The following is a 12,853-nucleotide window of genomic DNA, read 5'->3' as shown; positions in this document are numbered from 1 at the left end:
TCTCTGTGGCCTACTGTCTCACACCAGCTCTCACATTATTATGTTAAGACAGTTATGATGTGTTTATGGAGAGAGGAAAGCAAAAAAGCTAGAACACAAACACCAAAAGGTCAAGTTACAGCTACTTTATGGTCATTTCAGCCAATTTAATGTAGTTAGGGAAGTTATTAGTTAATTAAGTGCAGGACTGGAAGAACAGAGCAGCTCAACCATGAAACTGCTATTGGACAAGCTTGGATTATCTAATGTAAAAACTGCCATAAAGACATCTATAGGAAATTAAATTTAAAAAAAATTAAATCAAAGCATTTTGCTTTAAATGCACCATTTAAAGTAATTTCCTTCTGCACATCGATACGACTTCAGATGCTTCCGCTAGGTTTAGTTCTCTCCCTGGAACACAATCATCACCAAGTGCACATTTCCATTGAACTTGCCCAAGGAGAAAACATCGAGTTAAAGGGAGGGCTGGGTCAACCTGACCCACTGAGAATCACTTGTGATGACAGATGATGAGATAAGAGAGCTGGGTCTGTGGTTACGAACCAGAATGTAAACAGCCGTTTTCTACATCCTGAGACATTTCAGGTAGAACCTTTACTCCAAAGTACTGGAATTGTGGCATAGGTCATTAAGCCGTCATGCACTGGCACAGAGTATTGAGTCATCTCTCGCCAAATTTGGCTCTTTGCAACTCTGTCCTGTTCCTCAAAAGGAAATTTAAGTTTAAGGGCAGATGAGATCCAGCAATTAGTGCAGACGGGCATGTACAGCATGCTAGTGCCCTGCTAGAGGTCATTTTATAGAGCTCATCCTGTTCCCCTGTGAACAAAGGGGCAGAAACCGTCCCACTGATGGGTTTTGACCTTCTACAGCCCTGTCCAGCTCTCCTAGAGTAACTGCCTCTCTCCATGCTCTTGAGACCGTGCTAGGAGACACGGCAAACCTTCTGGCGATAAACCAAATATTGATGTGCCGTCCTGGGGGGCTGGAGTACCTGAGCGCCTCGCGACACTGACTTTAGCCAAATGCAAAACTAGTCAACACTCAGAACAGATGAGAAAGGAAAAAAATGATAGTGGCCGCCACCCGTAAAGGCATTCCTTTTTTGAGTGTTGTGTCTAGTGGACCTGCTGTTAATTTCATTAACACTAAAAAAACAGTTGAAACAGATTAACAACCCCCTCTGCTACTTAACTGACCAGATCGATATCCCAGATGTTTAATCGAGTTCATGCTATACATCGATTAAAAACTTTTCCTTTAATTTTTTTGAGGAGCGTAGGTTTGGGGGAGAAAAAAAAAAAGGCAAGATTACACAACTTAAGAAAAAAAAGGAAAAAAAAGTAATTTAACAGTTTCCTATTTGGCCAGTGAACAGAGCGAACTGGCAGGAGTGCCTGAACACACACGCTTGGTTTTTTTCCTCCATCATGTGTCTGTGAGGAGGGGAAGGAAGGTTGACAGCACTGGAAACTCTCAGTTCTGTTCAAGCTTGGACATGTACTTTTTTTTTTCAGCAAGTTTCCTGAAACAAAAGCACAGTGAGAGCATAAAAAGCCTTACCAGTCCACTCTACCACCTGCCAAGATCCTGCTGGGTCACTCTACATATGGTACACTACGGCATTCATCACCCTCTCAGCACGCCTCTTCAATCAGGCCAGTGGCTCCTTTCCAAATGCCTCTAGTTCACTTTCCCTTCGTTCCCACTTCACGTCAGTCTGCAAGGTACTTCACAACAAACCAAACACGACAGACAAAGCCTGCTGCTACTAAGGAACTTCCGTCTGTTCTTTTCCCTTTTTCCACTGCTCAAACACAAACTATTTGCAAGACTCAAAAGGGCATGTTGTACTATATGAAGCCTAATTCATTAAAACGTGGCTTGATATCAGGCCAGAAAGGTTATGAGCTGTTAGAAATGCAAATGTTGCACATATGCCACAGCAGGAGTCAGACTAAGTCACGCTACAATGTGCTTGTGGTCTGTATGCAGTTTTTATAAGATCACTGCGGTCAACCTTAAACATAGGTTATCCATGTCTGTCAGGAAAGGGCCTGACAGCCAACAGGGGCAAATCATGAGGTCTAACGTTCACAACAGAAATGGTGTGCAAGAATACGCGAGATACAGATGGCCTTTTTTCGCATAACTGACATATGACAAAGCGTGGGAGCTGTGATCACAGTGGCTTACTATTGCAAAACATGACAGTTAGACATAAACCACATGTACCCTATGTATGAAAGGGAAAAGGAAAAACATGGCAAGGGGGAATTCCTAATGTATGTGGTTTAAAAGTCTGGGGGCACCAATGGAGAAACTTCGTATGTACAAAGAAGTTACCTTGGCCACCAACGCAATTTCCTACGTTCATTTTTAATTTATTAATCGGTTTATCATGACAAATAACAAGCTTTAAAATGTTTCTAAAAATGCACACCGAGTTCAGATTTGCTCTGTCCCCTTCTCCTTGATGACAGTTTGCACTTGAACTTAGATGGATTCAAGTTTGCACAAAACCTAATAACCCATGTTATCCCAGCATGATCTGACCATGACCCAAAGCACTTGGCAGTCTGAGTGTAAGTGCTCCATAAAATTTCAACAAGTTTGTGGTCAGGCATCTGTGGAGGAAAGCCCATGACAATCAGCACTCCCTGGATCTATTTTTGTAGAGAGGGACTGATATTGCAACGGGCCAGTGACCCCAAACAACATGAAAATGCAAACCAGAGGCAGGAGCATGACTGATGACAGGAATACCGCTGCTCTTTGGAATACACTGACTGCACACTGGCCAAGTGTCCGACTCCAAATTAGGCAAAAAATATTGACAAATTAGAATATTATGACTAGCCTTTTTATCACAGGTTTAATACATAGTCTTTTTCTTTATCTCAGTCATCTCTTTACACACACCCTTCAGTTCATGGCACAAATCTCTTGGATTTGTTAGTAGACTACTTTTTTCCAGTCATCCACTAGAAATACTGGTTACTACTACAGGGTTTTTAACTCACTGAGCTCTATCTGTGATGAAGTAATATTTCTATCTTTCAGTGAATAAAATTAGCACATTCGTGTTGTATTTGTGTACTCGTTTTGGTTGGCTTTGAATACAACTGATCCAGCTGCTACACCCCTCTTAGAAACCTGTCTACTGTCTTCACGTTTCACTTAAATGGCCACTGCTAGTTTTGATGCACCTTTTTTCAAATTGCTATTCTAAACTAAGTGAATGTCAGAAACTAAATATGGCAATGCTTAAGTCTAAGATGAAGTTATTTATTATAATCAACAAAGGGCACAAGTTCATTTGTTGAACAAGGTACTCAAGTGTCTTCTGAAGTTATAAAAGCCAAGTAAACCTGACGCTTAACCCAAGTTAGCTAACATGCACAATGCCACAAATTTGCTTAAATTAAATTGCTGACAGAGAGTGCAGTCTTACATTTTCAACAATATATATGTGAAAACGTTTTTAAAGATTTCAAATGCCCCAAAGGACTGAAAGTTGCTCATCAGTAAAGCAAAAAGCTCCCTTGAGTCCTCCCACTCAGTTTAAATAATTGTCATTCCGTTAACATCGTTTTTCCTCTCCACATTAACTGCTCACCTCTGGCTGGATGGCTTTGAACACAGGAGCATCCATGAGTGTAATCTGGCCCTGAAGGAGAGCAAAAAGGCACCTGTTAGATATACTTTGGTCAAATTGAAATATTTACACAAACTAACGTTTATAACAATTCCTCTAAGTTCCATGTTGCCATAAAGAAGGTTTATGTAATAACAATTCAACAACTGAAATGCTGCTTTTCCTTGTTTTGTTTTTTTTGGGGGGTTTTTTGTTGTTTGTTTGTTTGTTTGTTTTTTTTTTTAAATTGGGCTTGTGATAATGCACAACCCATTACTCCTAAGACTCCTTTACTTACCTGACACCACCTTGAAAGACATTAATAGATCAGGGATTGATTAAATAAGACCAAGAGTGACCTCTTGTGGTGGAATGGGACACAACAAGACAAGCACACGTATTTAAAAAAGCTTGCAGACGTTCAAAAGATTATGTTCTTTTCATGTGAATATCCTGTAAGGTAAAGCTAGTTCAACAAAAATGTGACATTGTTCTGAGTTTCTTTTTTTACTAGTATTATTATTTTTCCAAACATGACACTGAAAAGTCACTGAAAATGGGGCAGAGGCAGCTGTGGGAACTGTCAGCAGCTGCTTGCCACTGCCAGACATCATCAATTATTACTGATGCAAACTCTGACCCCATTTCCCCCTCCATCACCCCATCTCCTCCCGTCTTAAGTCAGCACATCGGATTTTTGTTTATATGCACATTTATAACCCCTCATTTATGCAGGTTAATCAGAAAAGAAGAGACTGTAACAGAAATGCAGAAAATTCACTTACTGCATATTCCTCAGGAGTGACCTTCAGCACATCGAACACAACTGCGTCAAAACTCTTCTTCAGCTCTGAAGATGCCTTATCACTGAGAGATTCTGAGCTGCTGCTCTTCTGGAAGTCACACACACAGAAACACACACACAAACTGATGGCTGGGCTTCTGAGAATTGGATTACCAAATGAAAAAGAGTGGTGATGTTGGTAAGGTTTTGAGATTTGTAAAATGAACACCAAGAAAAACTAAACATAATATATTAAAATGTTATTATTTAATATGTCAGCTGACTAATACTAATATATAATAATTATACACAAAAACCTTTCATAGTTAAGGTATACACAGGCTGCATTTTAAAACACTGACGTGGATGAGGCCTTACCTCAGAGACTGTGGCAGCACTGGTGGAGATACTGGATTGGCCATTAGGGAGGTCCATCATTCCCACACCATCTAGCTCTAATGCAGGAGACCATTCATCATCCTCAGCTACAGCAAAGCCCGCCCGGCCCTCTGACAGAAAACATATACAAAATATATGACAGTGAGCAAATTGCGCACGATATCCTGATCATTAATAGCAGCATTCAAACTGCTCATCTTGCAAACAGAGCGCCATCTACTGGTTGAAATGGGTTGATTTAGACATACTGTCGCAACTACAAGGAAAAATGTACCCTCTCGAAATTAGTTATGATGTAAAGAAATGCTGGTTAAACGGTTGTGAGGTTCAGCTATTGGTCCAGAATGCCTGTGCACACCATATGGATGTGCACATTTATAGTCTGCCTTTACTATGCTTGAGGAAAGACGGGACAGAAGGAGCTTAAGGTGAGCATTAGGAAAAGATCTTCTGTGAAAGGGGCTTGTGGTCCGTGAGTGTAAACAGCTTACCCGACCAATTCACTGGCTTCCATCCAGGCCAGATTTGCTACCAAACATTTGTCTTTGCTGTTGTTTTATCTATACATTGTTCTAAAGTCTTAAAACCATTCTACACTTTTATTTTCAACCTACATATAACTATGTAAACGGGGGTGTGTGTACGCACACACAAAGGGGTTATTGAAGCGTTTAATAATAATAATAATATGAATTGTAAATATTAAACTGGAGACAATCTAATCCTCGTACATCACTGAGTGATATATTATTAATATTCTACCACAATTTAATATTCTTGTCTGCTCAGCACTGAAAACACCTTGGAGACCATTATTAGCCAAAAGCACACTGAGAAGCAATAATGAAAAATAAGGAGCTGCTCAGAATACCGAAGGCCAGCAGAGGCCTGTAGGTGTGTGAGCGCCTGACTGCCTACTTGTTTGTGTTTTCATCAAGTGGCCTGTTCCATTAACTTCCTTATACAGTTCTGCCGAGACAAGACAGATATACCAGCAAACGCCGGCATATCATGTAAACTATCCTCACATTGTTTGACAAAGTGCATAATCCTACAGGAAGCAATAGCTGGCCTGTGTTTACAAGTCTGACTCTGCTGTATATGAAAATACTACATCTGTAATTATCTTATTTCCTGGCCCAATACCGATGTGTGTGTTGCCCTTTTATTTAGGTTCAAATTAGACATTTATTAAAAAATATCACTTGTGAGGTTAAGCATCAATCTATGATTTCATAGACTTAATAAAATAAAAAATTTAGTTGATCCTCAGGCAACGTAAAAAGCTAGACATTCTTTAAAGAGAAAAAGAAAAAAAGCCACACTTACCAGATGGGTGTCAGATGTACATAATGCTTTAAGTGAAGTTGGGCTGTTGTTCAGTTTTCGTCTGTCTATCGAGTTTTATCGTTCTCCAAGGCTGGTCTCTGCTGTCTGTGTGTGAATGACAGGAACAAAAGAAATAAGGGGGAAAAGAACAAAAAGCACCATGATTGTTCTGAACACGAGTAAAAACCCACACAGTGGAAATCCTGTCTCCCTCTGTGCCTCCAGACTCTTTCCATAACTCACATCAGCCAGTAGGTGTCTCACTACGATAAGCAATAAAAGCTTGTGCTAGACTGGAGCATGGTATATCTCCTATTCCCTCCAGGTTATAACGATAGTCAGTATTTCTGTTTGTTACCTTTCCCAAACACTACATTAAGATTTCCATAATCCAAAATAAACTTCAAACTTTGGCTAACATAAGCCTATAAAGACATGACCCCAAATAAATAGATAAAATCAAATAAATAAGACAATGAATGTTTGTCTCACTTGGGTTTCATTTCCGCCCCCCCCTGCGTCACACAGCTCGTTAAATATAAAAAATAAATAAATACATACAAACATCTCTGTGCTAGGAAGACAGAAATAGCATCTGTGTACACAGCTTTAACAAGCTCTCACATCTGTCCTCGGTGTGTTATAGTCAAAGTGTTATCAACCCAGAGCAGTGTAAACAGCCTCTGCTAACAGCAGGTTTCTGCTCGTCTGCTGTCACTAACCATCCTAGCTAGTTTACATCTAGTTTTACAGCTTCTTCCGACATCCACACCTCCCGCTATTAACAATCACTTCTGACTCATTGCCTTACCCTATCCAATCCCAACTAGCTGGTGCTCTTGATTTAAATGTCCTTGTGTCTGACACACCTGACAGTCAGCTGAGCTGAAATGTGCTGTGTTTGGTGACATAACTCCACATAGGCGTGTCATAATGCTGGGCTTTCTGAGGTTCAAGCCCAGGGAATGTTTATAATGTCAGCTGGCAGAAAAACATGTGCGCACTAATAAGGCACAGGTGTGTGTGTGGGAACAAGACGGGCTGACGTCTCAACATCACAAGTATAAACCTTGCAGAGGGCACGACTGGAATAAGAAGAGGAAGAGTGACAGAAAGTAGAACTACTCGTGTTGGAGCTTGCAGGAGAGGACGTGTCGTTAAGCTAAATGTGACTCATAAGACTGCATAGCAAGTGGCGTTCAATCAGACTTTGCTCTGTGAATTGGCTGCCTCTCCCTCCTTGTATTCACTGAATTCCAGACTACCTTCTGACATTCACATACTGCAGTTCACACACAAAAGGCCCAGGCTGCCTCAGTACTGAAGGGCATAATGCGTATTAGCGAGTGTTTTTGTGTGTGTTGTCGTCATGCACGTGCCAGCGTATCTGTGCATGTGACGCCGCATTCCACATCGTGCACTGACCTTTTACATTCCTACCTCCAGTAGCCATGAAAACAGGTCTTCCATGACCTCCATTGGACATGTCCTAGGTCCTGCTTAAACTGCTCATCTCCTGTCCTTTTAATCCTCACCTCAACCTTATTTTATGGCAGCATTATATATTCAAGCTGGAAGCACTGATTAGTAAGAAATGCAAACATACACTAAGATAAATAAATCTGAGGGTTTGCGCTGCACGTGATAGTTTGTGGGAGTGGAGTGAGAGGCGAAAATTTATCAACTATTGATAATCAGATTATTTTAGTCATTCATTCGTTAGAAGCACGGAAAGTTCCACGTCTTAATCTGGTGAAAATATGATATATACATGGGGTGGCTGTAACTCTGTTACAGTACCCATACACCCATGGAACTGCTCTAGACGTAAGATGTTTTGTGTAAGACACCCATGACAAATCTGTAGCAGTGCATCCCAGATGGCCCAGCATCATGGAAACAGTAAACACCTGGCATTAAAATACCAGGTGTTTCCTGTATTTTAATGCAGAGAGTTGACTCACATGTGTGTCCTATTTACTTTTGTTGTATGTATGCTTACAATAAGAAGAAGAAAGGAAGGTGCAAACTATCATAGGAACAGGACTAAAAAGGCTTGTTTCAGACGATGGATAAACTGGGAGGGGGGGGGGGGCTCTCAAGGTAAGATTTAAATTTAAAAAAACAAAACAAAAGAAAGTTCTTTAGAACAATCATGTAAAGCTACTCCAGTGAAGTCCAAGAATAAAAAGAGGGAGTTGGAAATGAGCACAATGGGTATGTGCAGCACCAACACGGATCTGTGTGATCGAGGAAAGGTCACAAGCTGTGAGACTGAATAAAGGATCACACGAGACTTGTGTAGCATTTAGTGTTAACAGAAACACTGAGCCAACCCTGCCAGTCTCCGTCTAAAGAACTAAAGGCCTTTTCTTTGACACCCAACAGTCCTGCAGGCCGAGCATCGGTTCTCAATCTGTTCTCACTATTAAACATTAAGAGTGTGTGTGTGTGTGTGTGTGTGTGTGTGTGTGTGTCTCTCTCTCTCTCTCTCTCTCTCTCTCTAAGGGAGGTCTTGTTAGCAAGCAAACAATAATGGAAGCATTTCCTCTGAAGCGCACAGTCATTTGAAAACAAGTCTTTTTCTCCTCCGCTGTGCTTTATGATAAAAACTGCAGTACCTCTTCTTCGTCACGGTCTACATGCTCAGTACAGACATGTGCTTTCTGCTCTGCCTAGCAGAAGTGGGGCTTGATGCGTTTGAAAAGCATGCTGCAGATGCGCCAAAGTCAGAGAGCCAAAGTGGGTCAGTGTGTTGAGGTGTGCACTGAGGGATGTGACAGCCCATTAAGCTGTGCTGCTGTCCCCTTCTCTTTAGTACACAGTACGCATACATACCATTCACACCGTCCAAGTTTAAACTCTAAGGCAAATTATCCCTCCACCATTCAAATACATCATAGGCCTCTTTACCATATGAAAAGAAAACGTTCCGAGTGGGTAAATCTGTAGATGAAACACTTCACTGCACATTCAAATTTTAAGATATAAAAACGCAAAACCTACTACCTGTATTTTTTTAAATCACTCAAATAATCTAAACATTAAAAAGAAGCTATAAAAAGCAGCATAGAATAGAATAATCCTTTAATTGTCCCACAAGGGGAAATTTGGTCCACAAGGGGAAATTTGGTATAATATGGTATTTACAACAGGGCAAATTATACAAACCGCAAATGTGCTTTGACAAATAACAGAGTAACATAACAATTACTCAAAATTACAGCAGCACTTAGCAATGGAAGTTATATAAATTATTACATGAAATGGCTCTATATGGCTGAGTTCTTGCTGCAGTATAGTTTTAAAATATTATAATATCTTGTCAGCCTCACTCCTCAAAAACCCATATCCTCATAAACTCCTATTGCAGACCATCTGCAGCCAAGCACACACATCAAGTGCAAACCATGTCTTCCGTCTTGCCTCCAGACTTCTTACATGACTGTATTTCCTGTTCACTACTGCTTTACAGAAACAGAGAAAGTGTTACTTTTAATTTTGCTCATGCATTATGTGAAGCTTGCTAATCACCAGAGAGCTTGTTGGTAGCATTTCATTTAATGCGATGCCATGGAAGACTGAGTCAAGGTTGTTCTCGCTTTCTCTGGGCTCTCATCAAGCCTCCTGGGGGACAGCAGGACAGTATTGATCTGGAGCTAAGAGAAGCCCGGACGATCTCTATCTCTCTCTCTCACTCACACACACTCTCGCACACGCACTACAGCAGCGTGTCGCCATGGATCGATATACACCGCTTTCACTCAGCAGGTTGGCTGTATAAGCAGAAGTTGGTGACAATGCCTGCGGAGGGACAATAATGTCTGTGTGTGTTGTCGAGGGAACACGACTAACAGCCCCTTCACATGATCACTTAACATGCCAGTGATGTTCAGCCCTTCATGAAGATCAATAACGGGACAGTGGTAACTCCATGGCAGTTTAGACCAGCAGAAGTGGATAAGGGAAAACATTTATAGGAACAGGAGGACCGAAACCAAAAACTGTCATAACACTACAATTACACTTTGATGTGAACATAAAAGCAATGTTCTCCATCCACTCAAATTTTAAACACCAGTCAGGGGTGCAGGGACTTTCTGCATTTTATGACACACACAGGCTATACTTTTGAGTAATTCCCCAGTTTGCTATTACAGCATGCGGTATTCCCGTTGCTTGGTCGATACAGTTTTTATTAAGTTCGCACAAGAGGAAGTGAGAAGATAATTCTATACCCCAAATACAGCCACTCTTCCAGACAAGACGCTCGCATGCATCTGATTTATTAGAGCAACATAATGCAAACAAAAAGAAAATAAGTTTAATGGTGCCGTATCATCTAACAAAAGCACGTTGGTTTTTTTTGTTTTTTCCTTCTTCAGAAAATCAATAGGCAACGAACCCAGTGACACCACAGATTTTCCAGACAGTGAATTAACAGCAATGTACCATCTACCATAGTGGGCCATCATTTTATGAGCATCTGGGTCTATTTGTGACGGGAAATTACTGTGATGTAGTGGAAAGATAGACAGCCGAGGACAAAGAGGGTCTTAAAAAAGTAGGACATGAAGCACAAAAAAAGTGATGATCAATTTTACACTTGTAAATACACCTGCACTTTTTCAAAACATTTAACTTTTAACCTTATTTGAGTCAAATCCCCCCCTCCAATCAGTGTGCAGTGTCTGAATTTTAAAAAAGGCCAATATAGCTTCATCAGCAACAACACAAAATGTGTATTTTATATCAGGTGTAAAAAAATAAATAAATTTTAAAAAAAAAAGGTATTCAAGACAACTGTCCATATAAAATTATTTCTGAATTATAATGAATATATCACAATATAAAGTAATTACCTTCTGTACGTACAATTAAATGCCTTCAACAAGTCTTTCAGTTGTCTAAACATTTTTATGGCTGTCAGCTGATTGTGATTCTGATCAGCTGATCGTGTTTTTTGTTTTGGGAGGGAGGGGGCGTACATGTCACACATCTAAACCCAATTCTAAGCCAGTGTTGATGTTTTTCTAAAAATAAATAAATAAATAATGTTTTAGATAAACTTTCCTCCCTTGCTCTTTCACCCCTGCTTGCTTGATCTCTACAGCTTTCAGGGGGATAATTAGAGCTCACGCTTTAAAGACAGGCTGTCTTCTGTCTTTTCTCATCGCACATCCCCCAGTGACACAGGCAGGCTCTGTAGGTACAATGCTCACAGACATAGATAACATCTATAGTTAACATTTTACAGTGATCTAGCTTTTACTTACAGCTATAAGCAACCTCTGAAATCATGAAATACTACAAAACCTCAGCTGCCAAAAGCAAATAGAAGGCCCAACTGGTCTTTATAACTGTATCTGACTATCCATCAAATGAAGTGAAGAGAGGATACAGTGCCAAGCTTGTGAGTAGCGGCATGTGGCAGGGCCTCAGAGCGGCAGGCTGTCACGTGTGGGCAGGGAAAGGGCCTACAGTTTGAGTGTATCTGTGTGTGTGTGTGCTGACTTCAGCCTGATTTGTGGCCCAAATGGGAGCAGGCAGGCTGCCCGGACCAAGTTCAACTCTGCTGCTGAGGCCTGGGCGACCTGAGCATGGTGACAGTTGAGTGGGGAAAGAAAGAAAGAAAAAAAAAAGTAGGAGAGGAAGCGGGGAGGGAGAGGAGGGAGAGGAAGCAGAGGAAGCGAGAAGCTGGCAGCAGTACTGTTGTCTGTGGTCATTCCCTGCATGGACTATTAAACAAGGAAAGGACATGGTAACAATATAGGGCAACAGAGCAGTCAGTCAGAGCAGTAATGCTTAGAGGAAACTGATATGATCTCTATGTCTTCCTCTATGAGTCTCTGAGGGCTGGCACAAGAGTGAAACCTCTTGTTGGACACCAAGTAAAGACACAATTGCTGAGTGAAATCGTTATATTATGCAGTATATATTAAGCAACCTGTCACTGAACAGACTCCTCCGGTTGTTTATGGCCGTGTGCAGAGGATGCCCAGCATTGTCCATAATGTCCAGCTAATCACCACTTACTACTCTCATCAGTAACAACATGGACAAAAAAAAAGAAAAAAAAAAAAAGCACACTGATAGCTCTATGAACAAATTTTCTGTCAGTATGAAAGCCTCACAGGATAGACATTTATTATTGATCAATCAATCACACCTTAGTGACAGACCCCGGTGCATCACAATGAGCGGCATTCCTCCACAGATTCTTGCTTAAGAACATGATGACACATCAGTGGGCTGAGCGGAGATGACGTGTGGGTGGTGGCAGTCTCAGAGCTGAATAAAATCATGTGGCTAATAAACTGCTTTTGCAGAAAGAAACCATCTGTCTGGAGCCAACATGTGGTGATAAGTTGGCTTGATCAACTTTGCCATCTGAACTGCATAATGCAGAGGCATTTTAGTGTCAGATCATCAAAAGACACTTTGGGGCTAAGGCGATATTTCATTGTGTGTGTAGAAGAAAAAAGATAATGCAGTCTCTTATATAAAGTCATAATCTATCAGTGTGTGGCAACTGGTTTGTGTAAATATGTAAACAAGAGACACATGAGCAGGGCCCAAACTCCAGCACAGCAAGCCACTGCATCTGTAATGTTGCACATGTAATTTTTGACCAAATTTTCAGAAGATAAGAAGTTGGATAATCACCTCTCCTATTTAAAAAAAAAAAAAAAAAAAAAAAA

The 12,853-nt window shown here is 40.8% G+C and overlaps 1 protein-coding gene across 4 annotated transcripts in view; it reads right to left on the bottom strand.

Annotated features, from left to right (window-relative positions):
- ralgps2 (Ral GEF with PH domain and SH3 binding motif 2) overlaps nt 1-12,853 on the bottom strand; it is a 69,103-nt gene that overhangs the window by 39,355 nt on the left and 16,895 nt on the right. For 3 of the 4 annotated variants that reach the window (XM_005732198.1, XM_005732201.1, XM_005732199.1), the window contains exons 2-5: nt 6,153-6,257; nt 4,803-4,933; nt 4,426-4,533; nt 3,623-3,673 (exon numbers count right to left, since the gene is read on the bottom strand). In XM_005732198.1, coding sequence (XP_005732255.1) covers nt 3,623-3,673; nt 4,426-4,533; nt 4,803-4,862 — 219 coding nt within the window. In that variant the 5' untranslated portion in view covers nt 4,863-4,933; nt 6,153-6,257. The remainder of the gene's footprint in view (nt 1-3,622; nt 3,674-4,425; nt 4,534-4,802; nt 4,934-6,152; nt 6,258-12,853) is intronic. The other variant, XM_005732200.1, reaches the window with a different exon arrangement.

This window comes from Pundamilia nyererei, unplaced genomic scaffold (assembly GCF_000239375.1).
Source record: "Pundamilia nyererei isolate P.nyererei 1_Seehausen unplaced genomic scaffold, PunNye1.0 scaffold00046, whole genome shotgun sequence".
Classification (NCBI taxonomy): Eukaryota; Metazoa; Chordata; class Actinopteri; order Cichliformes; family Cichlidae; genus Pundamilia; species Pundamilia nyererei.
Note: the sequence above shows the minus strand (reverse complement) of the source record. Positions and strands in the feature narration are given on the sequence as shown.